The 16,836-nt window shown below is 39.3% G+C and overlaps 2 protein-coding genes across 2 annotated transcripts; one reads left to right on the top strand and one right to left on the bottom strand.

The window, feature by feature from the left end:
- Window positions 1-44: 44 nt before the first annotated feature.
- Window positions 45-10,195, top strand: tmem120b (transmembrane protein 120B). Its single transcript, XM_071520598.1, has 12 exons — window positions 45-178; window positions 2,551-2,669; window positions 3,173-3,289; window positions 3,386-3,445; window positions 3,557-3,652; window positions 3,751-3,840; window positions 4,148-4,213; window positions 4,386-4,447; window positions 6,388-6,480; window positions 6,787-6,851; window positions 7,262-7,330; window positions 8,416-10,195. The coding sequence occupies exons 1-12, from the start codon at window positions 116-118 to the stop codon at window positions 8,530-8,532; spliced, it is 1,017 nt and encodes a 338-aa protein (XP_071376699.1). The 5' UTR covers window positions 45-115; the 3' UTR covers window positions 8,533-10,195.
- A 143-nt stretch (window positions 10,196-10,338) lies between these two features.
- rhof (ras homolog family member F) lies at window positions 10,339-14,916 on the bottom strand. The gene is made up of 5 exons (XM_071520599.1): window positions 14,411-14,916; window positions 13,961-14,048; window positions 12,809-12,918; window positions 12,195-12,329; window positions 10,339-11,937 (listed from the first exon to the last, which is right to left on the bottom strand). Exons 1-5 carry the CDS (start codon window positions 14,570-14,572, stop codon window positions 11,773-11,775), a joined length of 660 nt encoding a protein of 219 aa, XP_071376700.1. The 5' UTR covers window positions 14,573-14,916; the 3' UTR covers window positions 10,339-11,772.
- Between the last annotated feature and the right edge of the window lie 1,920 nt (window positions 14,917-16,836).

Raw genomic sequence — 16,836 nt, forward strand, 5'->3', positions numbered from 1 at the left:
TCGCGTTGTCTGGCTGTTAGGAACTGGACAGCCTGTGACTGACACCGAGGGAGGGAGAGGGGAGCAAGAGTAGGACCTTGTTGAGCCATCTCCTGTGCAACGCTGCCGTGCCACAATGTCGCTGCCGAGGTTTCAAACTGAGTGGGAAGAAATTGACCAAGAATATCAACAATTACAGGTGACTGATATAATAATAAGATGACGTTAGCAAATCCGCGCGAGAGCTAACTTTAGTTGACGTTACTTAGCTAGCTTTCTGGATCATCTAAGCCAGACTCCCATAGCATGTCGTGGATGACACTGACAGCAAATACGTTAGTGGCTAGTTAGCTGGTTCTTTCTTATCTGTCATTCATATCCACCCCGGTCGTGAACAACGCACTGAGCCAAGACCTGCGCTGTTCTGTTTGAGGAGTGCATTATGTTTCAGTGAATGATTATTACTGATGACTTGCCAGGAGCAGCCATATGTGTGTGCCTGTCTGTGTGTATGTGTCAACGTTAGCTAACGTTAGCAGCAGGTTGGCTGAGTTGCTAGTCCGCAGGTGGCTAACGTGAGCTGCTACAGATTCCAGGTTATACGACTGGTCGGTGTTACCTGATCGCTACGTAAAGTTGCTTAAAGGTGGTGAAGTAACTTCACGTGCTCGTTAGCGTTGCGCTGGATGTCTAGCTAGTCCTTTGTGTGACTAAATGCACCAGGCTGATCAGGGTCTAGTAAGCTAGCTAACGTTAGCTAGTTAGCTAACTTCAGACAACATTGGAGATAGTCATTTATAGAAGAGAATACCATTCACTTTAAAACGAGATTAAAAACATGTATGCTATTCCTATGGCATGAGCACCTCTCCCCCAAAGCTAGTATCAGAAAACTGACGCTTGAACCTGTCATGTCTTCAAAATATAAAATCTAGAGCTGCTCCTTGGAGGATGAATTGAGAAAGATGGTGAAGGTGACTGTGAGGCCATCCAGAGATTTCCTTGAGAGAAGGCTACAATACTGATCTAGGCCAGAGCTAATTTGGATTTAAAACACAAACATTTTGGCTCCACAAAATCACTCTCCCATTCATTGTCTATAGAGCCTGTGGCATTGCAGGCTCAAGTCATAACTGGTTTGTGGCTTGTGAAACAGTTGTTCATGTTCACAGTATTGATTAAACTGTTGAGACCAATGGAATAACACATCAATTCTTAAATTGCCTAACGTTTCCCTTTAACTGTTGAAAACCAAACAGTGGTGAGATAATGAACTCACTGAATGACTGAAGTGAACAGCAGACAGTTTGCTTTTCCCCTCTATTTCTGTGAAAGGACAGGACCTGTTTATTACCTCCGCCAAGGAGGTTATGTTTTCGGTGCCGTTTGTTTGTTTGTCTGTTTGTTTGTCTGTTAGCAGGATTACGGAAAAACTACTGGCCAGATTTTCATGAAACTTCGTGGAAGGGTGTAGCATGGGCCAAGGAAGAACCCATTACATTTTGGAGCGGATCCGGATCCAACTCATGAACAAGCAATAATAGCACGAACCTTGGCGGAGGTCTGCGCTCTCCGAGTGCCTTTCTAGTTCGTTTAGGGATCTGGCAGATGACAAAACATGTCTTTCTTAAGGGCAGGGCAGACAAGACCCCTTCACCCATAATCCGATTTGACTGTTTTAAGATTACTAGTAGATAATAATGTAATGGTATACATAGCATATATACATACGTTATACATTTCCTGTTTTCCCATTCCCATTTCTGACTGTCTCACAGTAGATGATCCCATGCAGATTTGCCTGGTTTCAAATTGCACAAATGTAGAATGAGTCCTTGACCCTCTCGTACCACAGGATTATCAGTGCTGACTGTGTGTCCTGACCACCACACACTCAGTCCAATCTTGAAAATCAGTTCTGACAGCCGAAGTGAGATATACAGCTCATAGTTGTCTACTGTCCCACCAGCGCAAGTGCATGTAAACTGGAGTATCAATGTGAGAATACTGTCATTTTCAGAATAAGAAGATTGTGGTAAGGTCTGGCTTAGTGAGACTAGCATGAGAATTATGGCTGAAATAGTTTGACCGTGTAAACATAGTCAATTAGGACACACAGGTCAGGTGCCACAGGATGCTTTGATCACGCGATGTCTACCCTACATCCTATCTCATGATTTTTTTATTTTGCCAAATAGCATGATGTCATGTGCGACTTGTGTTGAGGCAGAAGAGTCAAATTAGGTTTAAAAGCATCTCAGTGTCCAATGAATGGAGACATTATTTGAGACCTTTTATAAAAATGCCTGGAGCTTTTCAGTGTGGGGTTTTGTGGGGTTATTATACATTTTCATGAACATTAAAATCTCACTGCGTCAAAAATGTATTTTCTGTGTAAGATGACAACATTTCCATCTCTATTCCATTTGTTGTCTCATTGATACATTTCTTAAAGCAGTGTTTGTGATTTGTAGAGTTTCTATGTATTATTGCCCATTTCTAACCATCAGCAGACTTTTCTAGCCCTGTATGTTTTTCTAGCCTCATTTGCTGTATTTGTTTGCCCACCAGGAAACTCACAAAGTGTATAGACAAAAACTTGAGGAGCTCACCAATCTTCAGTCGACATGTAGCAGCGCTATCAGTAAACAGAGAAAATGCCTGAAAGACCTAAGGCACAGCCTGACGAGGTAAGTATCCTGGTGTCAGATCAAGCGGCCCATGGTACTGCTGGACTGTGGGACACTTCAGGCGTCTTTTACAGAGACACCCTTTGCTTACACCGGAGTTAGTGAACTGGAGTATCGTAGTGTAGCATAGTAAATCAATGAGCTGATCCTTATGAACAAAACAGTCACTATTTAGAAATTACATGTATTTTGGTGATCGGGCATCCGTTTGGCAGTATCCCCTCTAATGAACAGCATGTGGAAAGTGGGCAAGGAAGTTTGGTCAGTACTCGAATAGATGGTTATGCAATAAGAGAAGTCAAATGAAAGTTTTAATAATGGAGACAGTGAGTGGATTTCTTGTGGAAACACATTGAGCTCTAATACGGCTATCTCTATGCAATTAGTGAATTGTTCTTTCTCTCACTCTGAGACAAATCCCAGGAATGCAGGAGCAAGGAATGTCTTGGCTTATGGTGAAGGTTATGACCTCTCCTTCATGATAGCTTTTCATTTCTTCACAGGTGTGTACAAACATGTGACGAGAAAGAATTAAAACTAATGAAGGACATTCAGATACAAATCAAAGATAAAGAAAATGTGTTCTTTGATATGGAAGCGTATTTGCCAAAGAAGAATGGGTCAGTACTTTTTGATGTTCCACAGTGGATATTTTACTCATAATTTACTTAGTATTATGGACTGTGAATATTGTTTGCTTCCCTTCTCTTTTTCAGATTGTACCTAAATTTGGTCCTGGGCAACGTAAACGTAACTCTTCTCAGCAACCAGGCAAAGTATGTGATCCTCCTTGAGTCTTGAAAATCTCAAACAGATTTAGACACTAGAGTTGTGTTTGCATGTTGTCAGCTCCTCATCTCCTCTGTGTCTTCCGCTTATTTGTATAGATTTGCCTACAAAGATGAGTACGAGAAGTTCAAGCTTTGTATGACAATAATTCTGATGTTTGGGGCCATAACCTGCCTCTTCTTCCTCAATTATCGGTGAGTTAAATTCATCCCCTTAAGTATCTTTTTTTGTTGTCACTTCTCAAAATCTAAAGAATGGCTCAGTATTTTTTTTTGTGTTTTTTTAATTTCAGTGTCACCGATGAAATCTTCAACTTTTTGCTGGTTTGGTACTACTGCACACTGACTATAAGGGAAAGCATCCTCATGAGCAATGGCTCTAGGTGTGTAGTCTATAATCTCCTTTGATATAGTTAGATTAATTCAGAAGCACTTTTATTTTAGGATTACAGTCAATTCACTTTCAATGCAGTCAATTGAAAATGTGAAGTGAAACAGCTAGAGCAATTGTTCTCAATTATTTCATTTATAATAAAATCTAAATTAAAAAAAAAAAGTTTTTCACTTTAGGGGTTTTGAAGATGATCTAGTTGCTGAATTAGTTTAATTGACTCTAACCCTGCTAAGTATGCCATTGTAACTTGTTTCAGGTTTGTTTATTTTTTCTCTACTCTCTATGCCCTGTTTCAGGATTAAAGGGTGGTGGGTGTCACACCATTATGTGTCCACCTTTCTTTCAGGTGTTATGCTTACCTGGTAAGTTTTTGTTTTTTTCCTTTAATCCCATTGATGTCGCATTGTTTCAGAAATGACATTTGAACATTTGAACTTTGTCAAATGTCTAAGTAAGCACCTGTTAAGGCAATTAAGGCTATACCTGTTAATTGCTTAATGTCACAAAGTGTTTTAATCCTCTCTTTTCTCGTAGGCCAGAGGGGCCGATGTATCAGATGTTCAGAAGCCAGTTCCTTGCTTTCTCCATCTATCAGAGTAAGAATTTTGAATGGATTTACTAGGCTGGGACTGCTATGTGTCAAAAAACAGACCTTCACGTTTAAGTCCATATAGAAATAACTTCTTGTTTAATGGAGTCTCACAAAAACACAAAACTACAGGCTTACAGCTTAACCCCCTTACTGGATATGTGCTATTATTTTCCTAACCGGTTAGAATGTCATGCAAAGTGGGCACAGACCATTTGAATTTACTGTCATGTACCATGGAAATAATTCTGTAAAATTGAACTTAATAACTAGAATAAGGTTAACTACACAAATCTGTAAATTCTGCATTAATGCACCCAGCAGGCGGTTTAACTGGCAATAGTCTTTCTTCTCTAGTTTGCTAAATGGAAAGTGGCATCTCAAACCCCAGAGAGTACGGCAAACAGTTGTAAACTGTTTCAGATCGCTACTTGTGTCAAAGATTTATTCTTTTTATAATGGTAGGAGTGTGTTCCTGTGTTCTGTGTCAAATGTGTGGAGCTGCTAAATTCTGTACTTGCCTGTGGGCTCTCTGATAATTGGGTGGCGACGGTAACGTCACGAGGTCTATAATCGGACACAGTTTTGCAAACTGCTGAGATTTGCAATAAGTAAGTAGAAGGTGGAAAGGAAGGAGTGAGATGCTAAGGCTCAACCAATAATACAAATATGAAGAAGTAGCCCGCACTCTGCCAAACACGTTTCAGCTAGATCTTCCAGATGAGTAACTCGATGCACAGAAATGTACAATTTATGCTAGAATTCAAAATTCTACTCCATAAGCCAGAAAAAAACACCATTGGATGCCAACTCCAACTCGCCATTTCCCATGTCAGGAGTGCAGACACTGTCATGCTGTGATACCAGGGGATACTTTTAACCGTCCTCACACAGGTCAAAGCATGAAGCTCAAGGGCGGGATCACCTGTTGTTAGATATCTGTTGAAATGTCCTTGTGGGTCAGTAAAACCAGCAGGAAACTAAAAACCAGGATCTCGGATCACAAAAGTGCCATTCGCTGCAAGGATGAAAAATCTCCAGTTGATAGACATGTGAATCTGATGAAACATGATGTATACAAGTGAATATTTCAAGGCACTGTACTGGTGAAAAGCCCCAGCCAGGGAGGTGACACACCCAGCCTTACATGATGAGCTGAGACTAAATGGATTCATGTGTTGGACACGGTTCGCCCCAGGGGCCGCAATGAAATCTCTCTCTTTTTTTTGTGATTCTAGGCAAGATATGAATCATGGCATCCAGTGGTGTTTGTTTCTGGGTTATGGGTGGAATTTCTAATTCTAGCACTAACATTTCTATGTATTGAGATACTCATCTGGAAGATTTGTACATAATGTGTATGAAAAAAATGACTTTTTACTTTGAAATATGGATATGTGATGACCAAAATTCACGTAGGCGTTGGGGAACCTTGTTTCAAAACGATGGTCTGAGCGCTTATGGTGGGAGGTTACTGTCCACATTTCATGGAAAAAGGAAAGAGGCACTTTTAGATGGGGATGTCAGATAGTAGATGCCACACTGTTAGCTAATAACTGATTATATTTATACTATGCATTTATATTAAAACAACTCTGCTGTGGAACTCGTTTTTCACTGGAATAGAAAGGAAAGCATTATCGCCCTCTGGTGGTTGCATTCATTGCTGATTATAAAAACATTGACTCCATAGGGAATCTCATAAAATGACAGAATACAACATGACAGTAATTCCACTTTGATGTAATGTTTACTTTTGTTGATTGTAATCATTCATGGTACATTAAAGGAAAACAATGGGTTCCTGCAGGGTTTTCCCTGTTTTGTCTGAAATAAAGTATAAATAAAGTTCAAAATTATCTTCAATTTTCTGTCCATCATCTTACATGGTTGACTGTGATGCATTATAATTTATATTTTTTTTTTTGTAATCCATTTGTGTTCCAGGCTTTGTTCAGTTCCTCCAGTATTACTACCAGAGCGGTTGCTTATACAGGTTGCGCGCTTTGGGAGAGAGAAATCAGCTGGATCTCACAGTGGGTAAGTCGTGTGCTATTTCTGGTTGTAGTCATTTCAATCCTTTGAACTCCTCCGACTTCTGCAGCACCATGTCTGGAAAAATAGGGGAAAGGTGAGGTGTGGAGAAAGTTGTTGCACATCAGTGTGCAGAGTTACAGATGTTGGAATAACTTGGGAAAGACCTTACTGAATTATGTCCACATTTCTGATTATTGCACATAGACAACTGAGCAACAAGACATCCATTTTCCAAGCATTTCCACATACACTGTGTCATTTTATGCTAAGATTTTATGCCACTGTTACAATATTTCTGTGTTTCTGCAGAGGGATTTCAATCCTGGATGTGGAGAGGCCTCACTTTTCTTTTGCCTTTCCTCTTTTTTGGCCATGTAAGTTAAAACTTACAACACTTTTCTAGTTTTCTTCCTCTGCTACTACTATTTTTCTGAAATGTCAAGCTACTTTTTCATTAGTAGCCTTATTCGGTTGTTTTTGTCATAGTAGTTTTAAAATTGTAATATGTTTTAAATCGCACTGAAAACAACATAGGAAGCATATAAAGAATTCAGTCTTAACCATATTAGGGAACACAAATAACTAATACAAACACACAAAAGAACAAAACAAGCAACATTGATCAAACACGAACAATGTGTGTGTGAGAGACAGAACTTAACTGGGGACTAAAAGAGCTAAGTTCATGCTTTAGAAGGGAGATGAGGATCAGGACAGAAAATGATTGCAGTTCCAAAGTGTGTAGTTACGTTAATGGAAGATACTGTCTCCTTGTCCTTTACAGTTCTGGCAGCTGTACAACTCGGTGACCCTGTTTCGCTTGGCAGGACACGAGGACTGTAAAGAGTGGCAGGTAAGGATCGCAGACCCACTGCATGAACCACACACACATCTGCCAAGTAGGGATGGGATGATATGCTTCTCTCACGATACAATTTGATACGTGATATGGGGTTCGCGATTCAATACAACCACGATACGATGTGATAAATAAAAGTTCAAGGACACCAAAGTATGACTGTGCAGAATTATTGTTATTTCTGAGCCACAAATCTTTCTAGCAATGATTTTGGCTTGCTAGAATGTAAACAACAATTTAAAAATGTCATTACAAAGTGCAAATAATATAATTTAGATGCAGAGCTTGTGAAATTGTGATGGGCAAGCCGTCTCATTTGTGATTACTAGAGCAGAATAAAATTGAGCTGATATTGCGATTCATTTTTCTGCCCCACGATACGTATTGTCACTTTTTTATATTGCGATATATTGTCCCATCCATACTGTCAAGGCAGAGGAGAAGTGGAAGTTGGGCGCACTGCTTAATCCCACTCATGAATACCTTGCAAACAGGTTGCTTTTTAAAATCATTTGTGGGTTAAGAAAGTTTACCTGCCTAACTGTTGTGTATATACGGGTGAACTAAGACTGGAGAACTGGGTCCAGCATTGTTAAGATAGTGAACTCTGCCTGTCAGATCCTGTTTATAGCTGCATTTGGCACAGGACATTTTGTCATGGTTATAAGCCTTTTTAATGATTTGCAGCACATGCTCCCTGTTTATTATAGGTCACACTAAATGACAAACAGGAATAGTCCACACATACTGCTTTATTTGAATGTAGTCAAAAGCATAAGCTATAGAGTTTAAAAAACAATAATAACATTTGAAATTGCTATGGTGAACGTCACACTTCTATGTGAATCTAAGCTCTCCAAAGTATGGAAGTGTGTTTTTAGACGTTCTCAGTGTAGTTCTGTGGTAGCAATGTGTTGAGACTGTAGTAATTGTAAGAAAACGCATGATGTTGAGATTTTGAGGAAAGTTTGTCCTCTAGCCCTACAACATTTCAAAATATAGAAATGGCTACAGATACAGAAATGCATGTCATGATTTGTCTTGGAACGAAAACGCTGACATTTGTCTTTTTCTTTCAGGTATTTATGCTGGCACTGACGTTTCTCGTCTTGTTCCTGGGGAATTTTCTCACCACGTTAAAAGTTGTTCACCAAAAAGTTCAGAAAAACCAAGAAAAGGTGCAAAAAAAGGACTGAGAACGAGCTTTTAAGAGACGGCTCAGATTCTCCAAACGGCCAGTAACTCTGAAGCTAAACTATGACACGCACAATCGCTTGATAGACTGACCACAGTAGGACCGGGCCGGGGAAGACGAAGCTGAAACCAGTTCCTCTCAGGCTCTGATGACAGCAGCAACATCTAGCCAAAGTATTTGGTGAATGGGCTTTTGCTTTCTAATGACTTGTTGTTGTCCGTGCTGCACACTCAATCACAACAAAAAGTGGCGTTCACCTGAGAGATGAACCACTTGAAATCCTTAACAGTTTGTTGCTCTATCATGTAGATATAAAGTGATTGGACAGAATGTGTTTTATTTGGGTGTTTATGTTTGTGTCAGTGCATGAACTTTGTAAGAGAGCCTTTTGTTCAAACGATATGCAACTAAAAGAGAGTAAGGTAGCATCGATTCATCAGAACAGTATAGTTTGCCTTTGAAGACCCAAGTCTGTCATGTAGATGCTTCATACTTCTGTGAAGTAGTAGTGGTCAAACTATCTCTCTGGGTAAAACTAATTTGAATACGTACAACATGGCACAGCGTTCCATTATTTGTATCTCCTAACTTTTTTATATGTGTAGTGCTTAACTCCCGTATTGTGCTTTTTCAGTGTTAAACCTTTTTTTTTTTTTTTTTCTTGAAAATGACAAATGTGGGTCCATAACTTTGAATACACCAAATCAGACTTACACAGAAACTGGATCGCTGCTTGTCCACCACCACCTTACTGTCAAGCGTTGGGAGTCTCAGAGAAAATTCACCCCTCTGGTGCAGTTTTTTCTGTGGCAGTGTGAGCTGGTGCCATTGCTGTCTATCTGCCATACAGAAGTCAGTGGCAGCAGCTTATTGTTGAATATTCTCTGGGGGGTTTTGGGTTATTTTTCAGGGTCCTTGACAGAGTGGGGGCCGGCAACACTGTTACTCCCTTCAGGCGGTGGTCACAAAAGCCATAGATTTTTTTGTACAATTTAAAACCTAATCCTGGGTATCTAAACTATGACTGTCTCCAAACCCTTAGCTAACTGTTGCGCCCAGTGAAGACTAAAGGAGATCTTCATTTTAAGTCCTTCCTAGCAGCAACTGTACATCTTATGTTGCTCTGTTGTCATTATCATGATGCTAGTAAATGATAATTTATACAAGTTATTTTTCTCTAATGGTCTAAACCTTGCTGCTGGTGGTGAAATGGCTTCAGGCTTATTAAACATTTTACCACAAAGACCTGAGGTCAGAGGAACTGCTGAAATCCAGTTTAAAACTTAAAGTGCATAATATACAGTTTTTTGCATTTATGATTTACTGTGCGGGGGGAAAAAACAAACATGCTGGTAGTTCCCATCTTATGTTTTGTTGCAGAAGTTTATTATGATCAAAATGCTGCTATTGGCACTGGTACTGTAAGACTATTATTCAGAATGACAACAAAAATGTGCTGGATTATTGTTTTCGTAATTTCCAACTAACATACATTATTAAATATGTCTAAAAAATTAACTATGGCCAAATCTTGAGCTTTTGCTCCAGTTCAATGTAGTTTTATCTGGTTTGTGCTTCATACTTGGTCTGTAGTATTAGACAAGTTTTTTTTTATCAAGAATTCAGCTGGGCTCCACTGAGTTGATCTGAATAGCTGTAGTAGTGGCGGGTCTCTAATGCCTTATTCTCCCTGTAGCCTGTCACAACTGAAATGTCTCGTTGGTTTGTTTTGAAAATCCAAAGACCTTAGTGTTAGATCTTTTCTCCTTTTTCAGAATGCATTCTGCTCTTTAAGAGAAACACAGTATTTATATGTCACTTTTATTGGGTAAAGTCGAAGCATGTTGAGTTACAGACCAAAATGTTACATTTGACGAGAGCTGCCACAATGCACAAAAGAACTTGATTTCCTCATTTATATATATAAAAATGTAGCTGATGTTAAAATGTCATCATGTTCACCATGGATCATTCACCTCAAGACTGTAACTGGTGCCTGAACATGATCAATAACGAGACAATTGACGATTTCGCATTCTGTGTACATTGTTGTAAAAAAAATAATAAAACACCTGATAAAAGTTTGCGGGCATTTTCTGTGTCTCTTGTGCATCAGATTCAAAACGATTTACAGCAAAGAAGGTTTTTATTTCAGTGTTGTGCCTTTAATCTGCTTGGTGACAAGAAGTCTGCAGCTAGACACATGAGGGGGTTTCAACACTAGTGGGCGCTGTTGGTAAAGATAAGAGACTTGCTGCATGCTGGCACTGCCGAAAAAGAGGAAATAATGTCCAGTGCTTTCTGTTTACCAAAACTCACGGCAATGCTTAACTGCTGGAAACCTCCTCGATGTAACATTCAGTTACATTCACTTTGTGGATATTTTGTTGACAAAATGTCACTGGAAATGAGCCAACCCTATTGAACTAATATTCTCCCTGTGCTAATAAAGATATTTGCTCAAGGCTGTTGAAGATACTTTTAAATATTTAATTTGTTTCTTTTTTTTGATCTGTAACAAGTATTTTCAAGGCAGTTTTCTCAGCAACAGCCTAAAACCTATCGGACAGGTTTGTATCATTTGAATTGACACTGGGAGGCATCCGGTAGGCTATACTGTTGCCAGTCAGGATCGAGAATTTGCACCTTATTGCATTCAATAATTAATTAATTCAAATTCATTCAGGAAATACCTTTTTATACATAGCACAAAGCACTATTCACATCCTGAACATAAGTCTATTTGTAAACAAAATATGAAAACCTACTAAATAAAAAATGACACCTTTTTAAAAAAAACCCAACATTTTCATATAAAAGGAAAAAGTTATTGACTGAAGGCAAAAAAATACCACTTTGATGTAAATATTGCAGATTGATATAAGAATAATTATCTTGTCATGGGACTCCATTTTGAAAAGTACAAAACATCCCTACTGCAAGATCTGCTGTTCATTGTTCTTGCGTAATTGTCTAAGTCTCTCCAGTTTCGTCATCAGAGGCACCGTCCTGTGACTGAAGGGGGGGATGAGCTGATGACTCAGCGAGGTCCAAAAAGACGTAGGGAGTATTTTCTGAACCTGAGGTCGTTTGGGCCGATGTCACATCTGTTCAGGGCACCCAGAAATATTTGCAGAGCACCTCTGGTCTCTGAACGTCCAGCCACTCTGAGTGCAAGTGTATGATATGGTGGGAAATGAACCCATCACACCTGAGTCCTCTGTCCTTGCTGAGTTTGACCTCACAAAACGACACAATACCTTTTCCTCTTACTCTGTCTTTGCTTACGGCTGATTGCCAAAGCCTTTTTGGTGGCCTCTTTGAAAATTTCCTCCACGTTCTCCTGGTACTTAGCTGAACACTCCAGATATAGTTCAGCGTTCATCAGCTGCCGGGTCTCCTCACCCTGCAAACACAGTTATTATTACAGAATTAAATTAGAATATTTCGACTGTTATAGTAGAAGAAGGAAAAATCTATATTAGTTGTCTTTAACTTAAAAATGGCAGTAGAATAAAAGAAAAAAACACTACATTTGGCCAGGAATTTCTTACAATTATGTGGTAATACAGCTGCATATTGCGCTGGACACCCTGTAAGATGGAGATAAAAGCTCTATTTCCATACATGAATAAAACATCTGCACACTTCTCATTCACTTACCTGTATGTAAGTGATGGGATCCTGATTCATGGCCTTCAGCTTCCTGGCGCACTCCTTATCCTTCCTAAGATCAATCTTGCAGCCAATCAGGACAACGGGGACGTCCCGGCAGAAGTGCTTCACCTCTGGGTGCCACTGGGTGAAAAGATAACTTGTCATGTCCACTCTCATTAACACTGCATTGTTTGACAGCATTTTTTTCTGTGATATTCTCATTGTTTGTATGCAGGCATTGGGATTTCCTATAAGAGAGAGTCCCAGCACTGTTCTGGTTTTTGAGGCGCACCTGCATGGGGTCAATGTTCACATGCAGGCTGAGTCACATGAGTTAATCGGAGCTAAAGGAATGTACACCAACATATCAATCTCTAACATGTCAGTCTCTAACAATCATTTAACCAACTAAACTATTTGAACATCTAACTTGAAACTAAACAGTGACGTTCCACTCTCTTGTTTCTCAGGACCCTTTTGTTGGATCGGCAGTGCAGCACACACACACACACACACACACACACACACACACACACACACACACACACACACACACACACACACACACACACACACACACATCACTCGGTGCCTTGTTCATACAGTGTGGCTGTGATTACCTTGATCAGGACATTCTCAAAGCTGGTGGGGTTCGTCACGTCATAGCAGACTAACACCAGGTTGGCTTCCTGGTAAGAGAGCGGTCTTAGCCGGTCATAGTCATCCTGTCCTGAAAGAAATAAGCATATATATGTTAACGGTTAAACTTGAATATGAACAAAGACATAATCAACAGTTTAGGGGTGGAAATGGACAGAAGAACTAACTAAAACCCAGTCTGCGTTGGATGCAACAGTCTGAACTTAAAGCTATACAATGCTAGGGTAGATGTATAAAACCACATCCTGGTTTCAACATCCTTTTCCGCTTAAGTAAGGATCCTCGCTGCAATTATACACAAAGATAAGCTGCTACTCATTGTGTCATGGGCTTTCCTGGATATGAAATGACTCTAGAGACTATAGTTAGTTCAAGTAGGATCTTCATGTTTCTGCCTCTAGAGATAATTTCCTCACACCCAGCCCTAATATGGGCCTGTGGCTTAGAGAAAACTACTTCACCTGTTTGAAACCATGGTGAACAATACAAAAGAAATGAAAATACTCATACATCAGCATATAATCAACTCGTGCTATTTAACCGGCCTATATTAGGAGGTTTTATTTTGTTTTACTTACTTATTTTTGCCTTTTTATTAAATTTACCAAACACTTATAACCCTAACCCTTAACAATGTAGCGAAAAGTCTTTAATTTATAGATGGCTTGTTAGTAGTATTATGCAAACTTCTGGTTAGCTCCTAAAAGACAATGATGCACAGACGCTAACCACAGTGTTTCTCTTCACATCGACCTTTACCACTTCCTCTGTCAGAGGTGTTTGCAGCCACTGCCTACAGGACAAGATTAAAACAACGAGACAAAGAATTAACACACAGTAGAGTCGCCTGTGTTGAATGTCTCAAAAGATATAAAATTGTTTTCTCCTGTAATCACGTCATTATCAACCTCTGACTCGTTATACACACTCTTTATCTGAAGGTTCACACGCTGTTGAGCAACAGTATTCAACAGTATTCAGTTACATCTAACCAGTGCCGACGGAGCATGCTCCACACCCCAATGTCTTTCCACATACTGTTCCTGCCTGCTGCGACAGAACCAAGACCTGTAACTGTTCATCGTGGTCGTGTGTTTGACAGGGAGTCTTACCAGCTGTGTCATACAGGTTCAGCTTGATCTCTTTTCCTCCATGAGAGATAGTGGTGACATACTTTTCAAACACTGATGGGGCATATTTCTGTGTTTGACAAACAAAAGGAAGAAGTCAGTTTAATGATATGGCTATATATTGCTTTTATTTAACATCATACTGCTGCTCCATATTGTCTAATAGTTCAATTGTATTAGAAAATGCGGTATAATCATTGGAAATTGAGCTCACATCATCTTGAGATGTTAAATTAATAGATTAAATTAATTAAATCATATATTAAATCATGTAGCCTATTCTGATAAACATATTAAATCATGCTTATCAAAAAGGGCAAAGTTCAAAATGTCATTTCACCCTTTTCAGAATTATGGTCAGAAACACACACACTGCTGTACTAAAACAAATGAACCTACAGAAATGGTTCATGACATGTTAGCTCTTCTTACCTCTGGAAAATCGCCTTTGGCATAAACCATGAGAAGAGAGGTTTTCCCACAGCCTCCATCTCCCACAACAACAATTTTGAGTTCTTCTCCCTTTTTCATGGTGCCATTACCAGTGCCATTACCCTTTTTCATGGTGCCAGTCACACAACTGTTGTGTGTCATTTCTCCTCAAAACAATCCAAGCAGTGCCAGACAGAACAGGGCTGAAGTCACTCTCTCCAGATATTTGGTTAAATACATGACAAAGCCTGATGAATGAATTGGGAAAGGCTAAGATTTACAGACCGTGTCAAGAGAGAGGAACAGACCAGCCTCATGTTTTACCAGGTATCTCATTCTGTTCACCACTTCCTGTTCTTGTCACACTCGAGTTGTTTCCAGTTGACCCTAATCACTTCTCTCTCGTCTCCTCATCAGTTTGCTCACTGAAAGCATCTCTGTTACAACAGAACAGCAGCTGAGCTGCAGATGTAGAGCAGTCTGGACGCTCTTACTTCCTCTATTGCATGCTGGCCTGTTTCATTTCTGGGCGGGTTCTCAATCTGAAGTACTGCCTCTATTTATGTGTGTGTGTGTGTGTGTGTGTGTGTCAGTTTACAGAATTTACATCTTTATAACTTAAGACAATTCAGTCAGTCTATGTTAACATGAACAACTATTGGAGATTTAAGATTTCTCATCTATGAACGGCCTGGAGCTCCAATGACAATGAATGGGAGACTGACGATGTGTTCACACAATGTTTTCTCTAAGATTTTACATGTAAATGAACTCTGTACTTTGGTAAACAGAAACTAAACTGATGCCAGCCTCTCTTCTTATAAGTGCAGCACAAATGATAACATGACTGCAGCTCATAGGAGGCAGATTTGACTCCAAACTCTAAAACAGTCGCTTCACTGTGCATGTAAATACATCTTTATTTTAGGTTGTCCATCTTTTTTTTCAGGCATGGATGTTTGAATTACTGTGGATTTCCATGATCATAGTAGTAGTAGTAATTAGTATTAATGATAATAATATATAGGGTTTCACACTCATAAAGAGAAAATACACTCAATATTGTAATCCATGAGAAGCAGAAATTTACAGACCATTTTAATATATAGTAGTTGATATATATATTCCATGAATGTATAAAATGTAAGTCAGTCTTGGCCTCTAAATAAATCTGTGGGTAAGCATACGATTACATAATTTACAACATTCACAGTATTTGGCCACCTGATATTTTCGGTTTAGATCATAATGGTGGTATGATGTTGCAAATTAAAGTTGTTTTTGTTTTGTTATTTATTTAAAAAAAAATAAAATCCTAAATTATCTCCCTTTTGTGTGAATTTTGTGAATGGTGTGGGTATTTACAATGAAAGATGGTGGATCCCACTGTTGTTCAATATGGCTGCACATCAGAATGACATCACAGATTGGGTGTCAGGACAAACTATTCTCTTCTGTTCCAGGGAACATTTTCCCCGTCATGGAAACAGTCAAACAACATTGCTATCTTATCACCTTAGCAACAACCTAAATGTCCATACTCAAGGGGCTAGGGGTCAAATTCAGGGGCATGTAACCCTGCCTTGATCTGAGACAGTGAGTGTGTAAAGCAGACACACTGTCCTAAAGAGGGATAACAATTCAATGCTGGAATTCAGTGGGTTTCCTCTTCAGCGTCAGCTCTGCTCTCCCTCCTACAGCTCAGATCCTTAATGGTGAAAACAATCTGACCTAAACAAACACTTTACATACCTGATAGGGATCAGTAGGTGTAGTGGGAATCTGATGCTGGCGGGTTGCGACGGGGGTCAGGAACGAGCAGATCAGGGATCAAGTGTAGGAGTGTGTGATCATAACTTGATCTTAACATATAAGAAAATGTTGTCTTTCGAGTAGCATTTGGCCCACTTTTCCTCATGGAATATTTTCCTTGTCACAGAAGCAGTCAAACTATTGAACACCCAAGCTGAATGGACAAATTCTAATTTAGGATCTGGTGAAAATGCTACAGTTCAGTGATGAATAGTGGAAAAAGTGTAACTGGTACGTAGAAATGCTGAAAATTTGAGCAAGCTATCCCTTTAAGAGGATGTGTTGACTCTGCCCTTTGCATTAGTACCTATATTAAGTAAGAAGCACCACTACTATTCACTTTGTAATATATTATGTATTGTAGTATTTTGCCTCAATATAGGCTATATGCACATTTACAATTGTTTGTCTTGGAATTACATTTCAAAACAAATTTGCAGGAATCATCATTTGCAACTTGCTTCTGTACTTTATCACCTTGCAGAATTATTTCCATGTTGTCGTTTTATTTTATCTAATCTGTCACAGCAGGCAACAATATCCTCATTTTTGACTAGGCCTAAAAACTCGTTTCACTTCGACAATTGTCACATAATAAGCCCATCAGAAATTTA

This window comes from Centroberyx affinis, unplaced genomic scaffold (genome assembly GCF_046629955.1).
Source record: "Centroberyx affinis isolate AG114_WGS23_722 - 3 ecotype Tasmania unplaced genomic scaffold, CSIRO-AGI_Caff_v1 ptg000813l_1, whole genome shotgun sequence".
NCBI classification, from domain to species: domain Eukaryota; kingdom Metazoa; phylum Chordata; class Actinopteri; order Beryciformes; family Berycidae; genus Centroberyx; species Centroberyx affinis.

What these genes read in the sequence shown, in the direction of transcription:
- tmem120b (XM_071520598.1), top strand. Translation starts at nt 116, where the DNA reads ATGTCGCTGCCGAGGTTTCAAACTGAGTGGGAAGAAATTGACCAAGAA. An exon ending in CTAAGGCACAGCCTGACGAG is followed by an intron (nt 2,670 to 3,172) that starts GTAAGTATCCTG and finishes ATTTCTTCACAG; the next exon opens with GTGTGTACAAACATGTGACG. An exon ending in TATTTGCCAAAGAAGAATGG is followed by an intron (nt 3,290 to 3,385) that starts GTCAGTACTTTT and finishes TCTCTTTTTCAG; the next exon opens with ATTGTACCTAAATTTGGTCC.
- rhof (XM_071520599.1), bottom strand. Translation starts at nt 14,572, where the DNA reads ATGACACACAACAGTTGTGTGACTGGCACCATGAAAAAGGGTAATGGC. An exon ending in TTGAGAATGTCCTGATCAAG is followed by an intron (nt 12,330 to 12,808) that starts GTAATCACAGCC and finishes CTTTTCACCCAG; the next exon opens with TGGCACCCAGAGGTGAAGCA. An exon ending in ATCCCATCACTTACATACAG is followed by an intron (nt 11,938 to 12,194) that starts GTAAGTGAATGA and finishes CTGTGTTTGCAG; the next exon opens with GGTGAGGAGACCCGGCAGCT.